The sequence below is a fragment of the Orycteropus afer genome, unplaced genomic scaffold (assembly GCF_000298275.1).
Source record: "Orycteropus afer afer isolate SDZICR_OR568_19922 unplaced genomic scaffold, OryAfe1.0 scaffold00157, whole genome shotgun sequence".
Lineage (NCBI taxonomy): Eukaryota > Metazoa > Chordata > Mammalia > Tubulidentata > Orycteropodidae > Orycteropus > Orycteropus afer.
The window spans coordinates 6,620,925-6,632,855 of NW_006921744.1; the positions used below are offsets into that span (position 1 = coordinate 6,620,925).

General features: G+C 39.7%; 1 protein-coding gene across 1 annotated transcript in view; it reads right to left on the reverse strand.

Annotated features, from left to right (window-relative positions):
* LRCH1 (leucine rich repeats and calponin homology domain containing 1) overlaps positions 1-11,931 on the reverse strand; it is a 343,960-nt gene that overhangs the window by 64,676 nt on the left and 267,353 nt on the right. Inside the window, exons 10-13 of the mRNA XM_042781726.1 lie at positions 7,852-7,919; positions 4,789-4,875; positions 1,804-1,893; positions 1,669-1,705 (exon numbers count right to left, since the gene is read on the reverse strand). Of these exons, the coding sequence (XP_042637660.1) occupies positions 1,669-1,705; positions 1,804-1,893; positions 4,789-4,875; positions 7,852-7,919 (282 nt within the window). The remainder of the gene's footprint in view (positions 1-1,668; positions 1,706-1,803; positions 1,894-4,788; positions 4,876-7,851; positions 7,920-11,931) is intronic.

Below are 11,931 nucleotides of genomic sequence, written 5' to 3' on the forward strand. Positions count from 1 at the left end.
AAAAAAAAAAAAAAAATTAACTTGCCCATAGTTAGCAAGTCTGAGCTGAGACTGATATATGACATAATTTGAAGTCACTGTGCTTAGCAACTAAACCAGAATCTTTGGGAACATGGCTTGTTGCCTTGACCATTCTTTTCCCTATTTCTTTAGCACAGAGACTGGGTCAAATACACAGAATCCCACTGAGAGCTTTTAATAAATACACATGTCTGGACGCTAGAGCAGCTGGGCAAATGCCATGCTGTCAGTTCAGCATTAGTTTGCTTTTAAGAACATGTAACTGTTTTACTATAGTTCATATGCAGACACCTCAAGGACTATTAATCAGTTTGCCCACCATCTTGGTACCTACATTAGTCATTCTAAGCTCATTTACTAACCTTATATCTAGTTTAATGCCAAAACTGCTTTCTCTACAGCCACCCAATCACCCCATGTAACGCTACCCAACCTACAGTCACCCTGCCACCAAGTGGTTCCAGCAGTTTCCTCTTTACTATATTCTTTTAATCCTCCTAGAAGCTTCTCAAATGGTTTCTTCTTGTCTTTCAGGTCCCTTCTAGTTTATTTTTATCTGGTCAGTTAGTAGATTTCTTTCTTGGCTCTAAAACCTGCATTGAATGGGCTCACTTCCAGTTTCCTGAACCAGCACAGGTATATTGTATCTTAGTTGCCAGTGCCTCCCTCAGGAAGACTGTCTTACAGCAAACATTTAAAAAATCTCCTGGAAGTAGCCAGCTCTCATCTTTAAACGATAGTGGAGTATCATAAGGTCTCTGGGTAGCACAAGCAGTTTGCACTTGACTTACAACCTAAAGATTGGTAGTTTGAACCCAGTCAGTGACACTGCAGGAGGAAAGCCTGGTGCTGTGCTTCTGTAAAGACTACAGCCAAGAAAACCCTCAGGGAAGGAGATCCTGGATAGGGTAGGAGAACAATGTGTAACAAAACTCAAAATCATTAAAAAACCCCACCAGGTTTACTAGTCTGACAGAGCCTGGTGAGACTCCCGAGACTATGGTCCCAAGTTATCCTTCAGGTCTGGAACTGAACGCACCCCCATGGCATCCAGCCAAACAATAGTCAGGCATATAGGGTGAAAATTTACATCAGGAAGCTATGCTCCTTAGAATGATCCACCATGGGAGAACAGAAGAGCAGTATTTGCACAAGGAGATAGCTCAGGAGGCAAGAATGCAAAGGAAAGGACACAGGGAGGGGGTAACTACAGGAAGGAAGTAGGAAGAGAGATGCTACATTGTGGGGAATTGTAGTTGATGTCATGAAACAAAACTACTATATGGAAAATGAACTTACTCTGTAAACTTTCACCCAAATCACAATAGAAATTAAAAAACCAAAAACGGCAGCCATGAAAACCCAATGGAGCAGTCCTACTCTGTAATACATGGGGTCACCAAGTCATAATTGACTCCACAGCAAAGGGTCTGATTGTTGTAGTTTGGTACATAAAAAGTAGGCCCGAGAACTAAAGAGGGTAAAAGTATGAAAAAGCTAAAAAACGTATCTTAAACAAATTTAAACATTTCTCTCATGAGTAAACTACTTTTTATTTCCTGATGAACTGCTACAGAATATAGCAGCCAGTAGTCTGAGGCAGATACTGCCCAGAGCTCTGGTTATTCCAAGAGCAACCAACCTTACCTCACACACAGGAGACGTCTGCAGCTGTATCTGACCACTGTAGAACAAGGAAACAAAAAAGACAAAAAGTGAAACTTAAAGCAAATGCTTCAGTGTAAGAGAAAATATATTTTTGTTAGGAAAATGTAAACATACTTCAATGCACTATCTTGTAATTCTAAGGCTTCCGCTGATTCCATGGAATAAAGGTTTACAACACTTCTCTCTGTAACATCAGTACTCAACCTAAAGGGTATGAAAAAAAATAACAGATGTGAGCAAACTCAATAAGCTTTTGTTTTTAATGAATTCTATTGCTTTGGGTCATATTTAGTTTAAAATGTTAGCACAGTAAGAAAGTGACATGTGTATCTTTATGGTTAAGTGATAGAAAGTTGATGATAAAATTTTCAGACGTCATGGTATTTCCCTACCACATGTCAAAGTATAATCTTCCATCTGCTGTTGGCGCCTAGATCCAACTTAATTACTATATAACAGGAATTTCTGATAAAGTCGTAATCTTCATAGGTATCACATACTAAATTTTACTGTAAAACTTTATCAATTAATAGAAGCAAGTAAAGTTGTTAAGAGTAACACAGGGTATGTGACTCAAGGGTATTTAATTTTAATAATAAGATCTCTTTGATATATACTAATATTCTTAAAAATAAGAATTCACAAACAATTTGATATGTATGTTTATTTTTGAAATTGGCTCATCTATCATTTCCAAATTTCTGCAATTTTAAGAGGTGGGATTTTTTTTTTTTTAAACCCTAGAAACACAGAGATTTTTATATGCCATAAAGAAGTTATAAAGGCATTTTAAAGGGCAGGGATGAGTTCTTATTATACATTCATGTTGAAAATGCTATCAAACTAACAATCAGAAATCCTTGAGAGAAGAAAATAAGATAAAGGCAAAACAGAAGAGTAATAAACAGAAAAAACAGTTCTGATATGAAGGTTGTATAATATGTAAAGTTCTAAAATTTAATCCAGTAATTGGTGGCTTAATCACAGGTAAAAAACAAAAACAAAACCAAAAAAGCCCTAGGTCTATGAAATATGAGATATAGGAAAACTCAATGTGTATGTAAACTTTTTTACTACTTTTATTCAGTTACTTTTTTATCCAGGCACAAGCAGCCAGAAATAAATGAAGTGCCCTCTCTTCATAAGAACTAAAAACATGCCTTTTACCTTTTCACTATTGTACTAGCTCATAGAAACATTATTACAAAAGTAGAATTGTCATTTTGTAATAATTATTTCAGTATAAACAAGAAAGATCTAAGGCAAGCAAAGCAACAGATTATTTTAGGAAAGAAATGAAATCCATATAAAGTTTTACAATAATGTAAATTTAAAATAGCACCCCATAAAGGTGCAAATCTAAAGTCACTTGAAAGGTGATTTGGGGATGTTTTATTCCACAGTGTGGAACACATCCACTATTCCAATCCGCTCAACAATCTTAGCAATTCATTGGCTCAGATATTTCAAAGCTAGAAAGGAATTTGCCCCTCAGTTCAATCCATTTCTCATAAAAGATGATGAAACTGAAGCCCAGAGCAAGGTGTTACTTCTTCATCACTCACATCTTACTCCTGGTTCCAGGCCTGGGCGTCTATGCCCATGCTACTTACACCTGGAGTCCCTGGTGGTGCCAGTGGTTAACGCTCCTGGATGTTAGCTAAAAGGCTGGAGATTTGAGTCCATTCACAGGTGCCTTGGAAGAAAGGCCTGGTGATCTACGTTTGAAAAATCAGCCACTGGAAACCTTAAGGAACACAATTCTTCTCTGACACACAAGGGGTCACCATGAGTTGGAGTCAGCTCCATGGCAAACGGTTACTTCCATTTCAAGCACTTAAATTAAGTAACTGCTCAAGACAATCTCTATCTACAACAGTCCACATCCTCAGAAAGCCAGGACTGCACCTCGTTCATCTTTATACCCCTCAAGGTGCACAGTGACAATCTTCTCACTCTCTAAGCACTCAATCAAAATGTTTTTCAAATCAATCACCGGAAGATTTTCAGTCGTTTGTACTCAGAACCTGAGTCTGTAACTATACGTGGCTGATGTACTCCCACTGGACTCTGATTCACTAATCATTAACCATTTTCTCATACTCCAAAAACCCAAATGGGATTGCTGTGGTATCATTTCCACGTCCACCATACATAAGACCACACCATCTTCGTAATTAAATCTGCAAGACTCTTGAAAAGTTTATCAGAGATAAACTTTGGATCTATTTCTCTAATGATAAGGTGGTTATGAGAGACCATGGTTGGTGGATATGATGCACATGTGTGGCTGCTAAATGAAAGGCTGAAGGTTTGAGCCCAACCGAGGTGCCTTGGAAGGAAGGCCTGGTGATTTATTTACAAAACATCAGCCACTGAAACCCTGTAACACAGCACAGTTCTACTCTGACACATGTGGGGCTGCCATGAGTCAGGGCTGACTTGACAGTGACTCGTAAACTGGCAAGTCAGTTATTACATGATACAGGATACAGTGTCTTGCTTAAAAACGTTTTGTCCGTGGGGATTCCATTTTCCCTAGTTAAGATACGAAAAATATTTCCACTGCATATAGTGTCTCTTATTTGGTGAAGACTAATTCAAATAAAAGATTATCTTATAAACCAAATTTTTAGAAATGTACTACTTAGTTTACATGTATTTGGCACAAACAGATATAAAGACAGCAGCAGTTGATATGCCTCAGACCCAAGGAAGGATCGCTATGAGTCGAGTAGTTGATAGACCAATTCTTCTGTCCCTTGCATTTTTTATAAATCATAGGACGTTAACTGATGCTGACCAACATAAAACCTGCACTTTTACCATATATCTGTTTTCTATAATTATGCCCCAAAGTCCCAAATGAGTATTTTTGGGGAATAGAGGTAGAGGGGATGAATCTCAGTACCTCCGGAAGTTCAGTTCTTAGGAAAACAGGCAGTTAAAATGAGGATTCTGTATTTTCAAAAAAACTGAGACTGAGTTATACTGAGCCCATACTGTATGCATAAGTATTTTAAAAATAGAGATAGGTGCTCAATACGTTTGTATGGGTTAATTACACATGAAACCTGGGCCAAGGAAAGACACGCCTACCTGTCGGAATCTTGCAGCAAACCCACTGCTTCTCTGAGCTGTTCAATCATTGCAATGTCCATGTCCTGCGTTGTGGATGAACTTACTCTGCAACATGAAAGGAAACATAAGGATGAAAATGGTCAAGAAAACATGAATTATTATCTAGGTTCCTAAAAATAAACTTTCAAAATTCCATTTAACATATGAAAATGAATAAACTTTCAAAAATCCATTTAACACATGAAAAATGATTTGGGCAAATGTAACATTTTAACCAAGAGGTGTCATACCTTGCAGAAGGTGGTGGGAAGACTTTAGGGGGAGGTGTGCAGCTCTGCCTTAAAGCAGCTCATGCTAAGTTGCTACCTGTGGTCTTCCACCTGCTCCTCCATACAAACAAGGCCAATGGTTCTCATACTGCCCTTTCCTAAGCACAGTACCTAAAAGCACTTGACTGCTAACCAGAAGGCTGGTGGTTCAAACCCACCAGCCACATTCCTCAGAAGGAAAACTGGGCAACTACTTCCATAGAGATACTGCCTCAGAAACCCAAGCAGTGGTCGCTACGAGTCCAGTTGACCTGACGGCAGCGAGTTTGGTTTTTTGTTTTTGAGGGGCTCCAAGGAGTAGACCTACCTTCCAGTTCAACCAGTGTGGTCCAGTTCAATATTCCCAAGTAGACCTGGACTGGGGCTTGAGCATTTGTATTGTTTTTACAAAGTTCTACAGATGATACTGATTTACAGCTAGGGTTGAGGACAACACAATAAGATTGAAAACAGAGTTCCAAAGCTTTTATACAGTTTACAAATATCAATCTAATTGTCTATATTTCTACGACTCTGTAATCAAGCTAGGCCTTCTTGGCCTCATGAAAATATATCCAATGAATCACTGATAATACTGGTCGCTGATCTGAAAGTAACCCTGGAATGTATTTATTTAAAGGGCAAGAGCTATTTGATCATGTTTACTGCTTTCCACCAAGGCATTGACGGTTCAGTGGTACAACTGTTGCCTTCCATCAGGGAGACCCAGGTTCAGTCACTATTCCGTCTATCAGTGGAGGCCGGTGTGTTGCCATGATGGTGAAAGGTTTCAATGGAGCTTCCAGACTAAGATGGGCGAGGAAGAAAGGCCTGGCAAGCTACTTTGAAAAATCAGCCAATAGAAACCATGTGGATCACAATGGTCCAGACCACAACCAATCATGAAGATGGCACAGGAGTGGGCAGCATTTTATTGGGCTCTGCCTGGTGGTCGCCACGAGTCAAGGGCTAACTTAATGGTAGCTAACGACGACAACAACAACCCCTTTCCAGTACAAAATGTAAAGCACTGTCTTTCTGTAATTGGAGAAACTTTAAACAACATGGGAAATCTTCACTGGGGAAGAAATCCTGCAAAGCACAACAGAAGGTCCAAACCTACCTCCTAGATTATGGGGAATAAAATCTTAGGAACCAAAAACACTCTTCACTACATAGTCCAAATTAAATTCTCCTGGAAATGGTTCATTGGGAGATCATACATATCCTGTCCTGCAAATCCTGTTTTTTTTTTTTTTTAATACAATTTTTGTAAAAATGTTTATTACAACAACATAATTTCCAATCTTGTTGAAATAAAAGCAGAAAAATTTTATGAAATGTATAAACTGAGTATGTACATAAATGATTATTAATTATGTGTACCTTATTTTATTATTCATTTAAGCATTGCCATTAATAGAACATTAGGCATATACAATAATGATTAAATTCAGTCATTTTGATATTTTATTTTTAGCTATATGAAAATCATAGCTTTATAATTATTCTTCAAATCTGTCATTATGAAAGTACATTCATTTCTCAAGGTCATAAGACAAAACATTTTTCTTCAAGTTTGTTAACCTGATTAATATATTTTAAATACTTGGATATACATTAGGTGGACCTCCATTTATGCTCTTGTCCTATGTTCCACTAATGTTAGGAGCTAGCCTGAGCATCTCGACCAACTGCAGCATGTTTTACAGACATCTTGTTGTTGTTGGGTACTGTTGGGTCAATTTTCAATTCATAGCACCCCAATGTGATAGAGGAGAACTGTCCCTTATGGCTTCTTAGGCTGTCATCTTTACAGGAGCAGATTCCTGGGTCTTTCTCCCATGGATCAGCTAGATGGCTTTGAACCACCAACCTTTTGGTTAGTAGCTGAGTTGCTACTTCCCTTCTTTGGAGAGGCTGTGAAGCATAACATCTCTTGTAAATCTTGCCAAGTAAAATTCTATGAGCAGTAGAATATAAAGGATATCAGTTTGGCATGAGAGTTCTTAGGCTGAAATCTTGGCCTTGCCAGTCTGTGATCATGGGGCTAGATAATCAATCTCTCCACGCCTCATTTTTGTCATCTGTGAAATGGGCGATAATAATAGAACTTATCTCACAGAATTAGCATGAAGATGAAATGAGTTACCACCTGTGAAGTGTTTACAACAGGGCCTGACATGTGATATTTAATAAAGGCATCTGACTGCTAACCAGAAAGTTGGTGGTTCAAACCCACCAGCCACTCTGTGGAAGCAAGATTGGGTAACCTAATTTCATAAAGATTTACCACCTCAGAAACCCAATGGGGGTCACTGTGAGTCAGAAATGACTTGACGGCAGTGGGTTATTTTTTTTCTTCTTTTTTTGCATTATCACAATCATCAGAATTGAGATCAAGGTATTAACCATATATAGTTTTCTCAGTCCTCTAACTATGACACTTTGGGTAAAGAAAGGGAGCCCATTCCATAGACTGTCTCAGGTCCAGTTTTAGGAAGGAATCTAGAATCTCCAGTCTAGAAATTCCATCTAATTCTCTGCTCCCAGCCTCAAGTTAGATAACTTGAAAGGCCAAGGAAGAGGCTAAGACCTTATACCACATTGCCCAATACTATGACAATAAGCATCAGATATATAAACACTTGCAACTTCTTATCAATATTGTTGGGTAAGTATAGTAGCTTGCCAAAAGATAAGCAGATCAAAATTTGACCAAGACAGTGAATTTCATAGGGCTGGTGGCTTGTGGGTAGGCGCCAGTACTCACAGTCCCTCTGGTGGCCAGTGTGCATCCTCTTCTATCCGTAACAGTTCCTCACAGTCTTCTGCCCGACCCTGTGGACAGAAACACATAGGTGTGCTGAGAACCATGGCTATTCAGCAGTCAGAATCCGGACCATGTCACTTGTTAGCTTAGAGTCAGAAATTTAAAGTTCACCTCAATTCCTTTTCACCCTAATCTTAACTCATCCTGATGTTTACAGATCCTTTCAAGGGCTTTTCTGTCACATGTGAATGTGTACCCCAGTTTTCTGACAGGAGGTGTGTATGTTTTGAGGATAAGTCTGTGTTTGTGTGTACAGGAAGGGTGTTTATGTGTGTTGAAGGGAGCATGTGTGTGAGAGATGGGAGAGGTATGTGTGACCCAAGAGATATGTACATACATTGAGGAGACGTGGGTGTGGGTATGGGTGCATGTGAGGACAGGCATGTGTGTATACTGAGGAAGGGCATGCGTGTGATGAGAGGTGTGTGTTTGTGTGTGTATGTGGGAAGAAAGGTATGTGTATTCAGAAGGGGTAGGTGTGGGCATGAGCATGTATTAGGATAGGTGTGTATGTATTGAGAATAACAGTGACTATATGAGAGGAGAAGTGTGTGTATTAAGGAGGGGTGAGTGTGTTTCAGAATAAGTTTGGGTGTATTTTGGAAAGGTGTGTGTGTGAGGAGAGGTGTATGTGTATTGAGGAAGGGTATATGTATGTGAGGAGACATGTCTGACTGGGTGCTGAGGAGGGGTGTGTGTGTGTGTGTGTGTGTGTGTGTATGAGAAGACGTGTGTTTACTGAGGAGGGAGTTGTATATTTAGGAGGCATGTGGTTGTGGTGTATGTGCATATTGAGGAGGGGTAGATATGTGTGTACTCAAGCGAGATGTATACTGAGGAAGCATGTGTGTGTGTGTGTGTGTGTGTGTATTTTGGAAGACGTGTGTGTCCATACTGAGGAAGTATGTATATACTGACAAGAGGTGTGTCTGTGTGTTTAGATAAGGAGAATTGTAAGTTTACTGAAAAGGGGGTTGTATATTTAGGAGGCATGTTGATGCCTGCATGAGGAGAGGTGTGTGTCTGTAGATATCGAGGAGATGTGTATGTATCTGTATTTAGGAGGGGTATGTGTCTATATTGACGAAGTGTATTGTATTGACAAGGGATGTGTATCTGTCTCTACAGGTACTTAGGAAGTGTATGCATGTATGTGTATATATTATGAGCAGTAGAATATAAAGGATATCAGTTTGGCATGAGAGTATATGTGTGTACGGGAGCTCTGGTAGCACAGTGCCTAAGGCACTCGACTGTTAACCAGAAGGTTGGCGTTTCAAACCCACTAGCCACTCCTTGGAAGGAAGATGGGGCAATCTACTTCCATAGTGATACTGCCTCAGAAACCCAAGGAGGGGTCGCTATGAGTTGGGTCCAACTCAACGGCACATGACAACAACAACATATATGTGTACTGACAAGGGGTGTGTGTGTATATCGAGAAGGGTATATTTGTGTGTTGGTGGGGAAAAAAGGAAGTATAAAACATTTTACAACAGAAACATGCCTCAAATTACATCTAATAGTTTTCATGTGTACAATATCCAGAAGTCACTGAAATGTTCTCCTCCTTTTATTCTCCCCAAAGAGACAATGTGGTCGGAGGGTATATTTAGAAAGGTGTGTCCCACAACTGGCCTTCCACTTTCTGTTCACTTTCATCCCTTACACAGAGAAATGCTGCTTTAACTCAACTGACAGAACGGAAGCCACTCCTGACTGGGGGCACACTTCCCTGGCAAGGAAGGAACAACAGACAAAAGGACTGTATTCGGTGTCAAGGTTCTGGCACACCATCAGCCAAACTGAGGAGCAGCCAATTCTCCCGAGGTGTCACTGTGGACAAGCTCTTTCCTGGGGAGGTGGCTAGTTGCCCAACACTGGTCTCTGACTAGAAAAACACTCAGACTTTTTCTGTACTGATGAAACTACTGGTATTGGGTAAAAATGACACATAAATTACTGTCTCTATCAGAATGATGCACTGTAAATTCACAGGTGAACACATATGACCAGAAATGACCAAGAAGACATGCTCTTATGTCTTGATGGTTTTACTACAGTGGCTGTAGGTATTTAATTCTAATTTTCAGTTTCACAGTCTCAAGTAGGAAATAGCATAAAACATCTATTTTTTCAATACGCTTGGGGCTTACTGGCTCCCCCCCCCCCGAAGCTTAGATGGTTATAGCTGCAAGAATATAAAACTTCAGTAGAGATGAGAACACATAGAATGACCAGTGGTCAAGGCATCGGGCATGCCTTCTGGCCCTCAAGCACATGCTCACAGACTTTTAAAATGATGGAAGTCATTGTATTGACACTCCATGTACAGTTTTTCCTTTAGCTCACTGTAGATTCAGGTTTTATTATTACTATTGTCCTCCTAAGGAGCTCTGGTGGTGTAGTGCCTAAGGCATTTGACTGCTAACCAGAAGGCTGGCAGTTCAAACCCACCAGCCACTCCTTGGAAGGAAGGTTGGACAATCTACTTGTATAGAGGTAACTCAAGGAGGGGTAGTTATGAGTCGAATCAACTCGAAAGCAGTGATTTTTTTTTTAATTGTCCTTCTGCCTTTCTAAGAAAAATGTTTTGCAAGAGAGGTGTCCAGAACATTAACCCCATTGATTTCCACCCCCTTGTTTGCTCCTCTCATTTCTGCCCAAGGGATCCATTGCACAGAGGAGTCGTTTCCACAGTCCTTTGTATCTTGAAATCTCTGAATCCAGGAAATTTGCTTTCCTAAAACACTATTCTTTATTTCACTCACGAGTTTGTTTTTTCCTTTACAACTTGCATTTCAGCATTTTATGAACACATTTTTCAGCTTCCATCGTACCTCTGATTATCAACTTAAGTTGAAATCTTCGTCAAATAAGAGAATACCCCAATTGTCCACATTTTCGTGATAGTCTTACTGTCCCCCGCAGAGTTGATGGACAGAGGGCAAATCTGGGAGAACCCTGAGAGAGCCACTGGCCTGAGAGTAATGTGACTGCATTTGTACTTTAGGAAACTCTGTGGCAGAATACAGAGTGAGTGAGTGAGTAAGTGTGTGACTGTGTGTGTTGTCAGTGGGGGAGTGGGGTAGGGTGGCAGTTTTGGGTAAGAATGGGAGCAGCCTCAAAGTGAGAAATGTTGAGGCTCAAAGTAGGTGATGGCAATGGAGATAGAAGCAGAAAGCAAGCAATGGGTGTGAGATATTTTGAAACTAGAACAGATGGTTTGATGATGGATTAAATGTCCAGAGTGTTAAGGCTTTCTTTGTTTTATCTTGTATGTAACTTCTGTGTTATGGGTTAAACTGTACCCTTGTAAAATATGTATTGGAATCCTAACCTTTATTACCTGTGAATATAATCTACTATAATGAAATGTAATCACCTTCCATAATGCAATCTAATGTTATGTCACTGAGGTCAGGCCAGTGTAGGGTGAGTCCTGAAGCTACTCATTTCTGTGTTATCAAAAAAGTGCCTTAGACACAGAGGCACACACATACTCGGGAAAACAGATGCCATGCAAGGCTCTCCAAGGAAACAAAGAACGCCCGAGTTACTGGCAAGGAAGAATCAACATGGCTGAGATTCTGGTTTGGACTTTTAGCCTCCAGAACTATAAGAAGATAAATTTCTGTTCTTTAAAGCCACCGACTTGGGCTACTTGTATTATTACAGCAGCATGAGGCAACTAAGACATTATAAATGACTTTTAATGGTTTTCTAGAAACTTATATCAAGTTTATTACTTTTGTCTTGAGGTGGTAATGATCTGCTGAGCACAGGTAGCATCTGGCTACAGATGCACCAGGATCTTTTGCAGGGTCAAATTTAGCTGCTTTCTGCTGTATGGAAAATGAATTTCTCTGTAAACTTTCACCTAAATCACAACATTTTTTTTTTTAATCGTCTATATAAGACCAAGCAGTCAACAATTTCTCTAAAGCAAAGATGAGAACATCATGGGGGGTAGGGAAACAAGATTAATGGAAATGGAACAACTAGAACAGAAATGAGAAT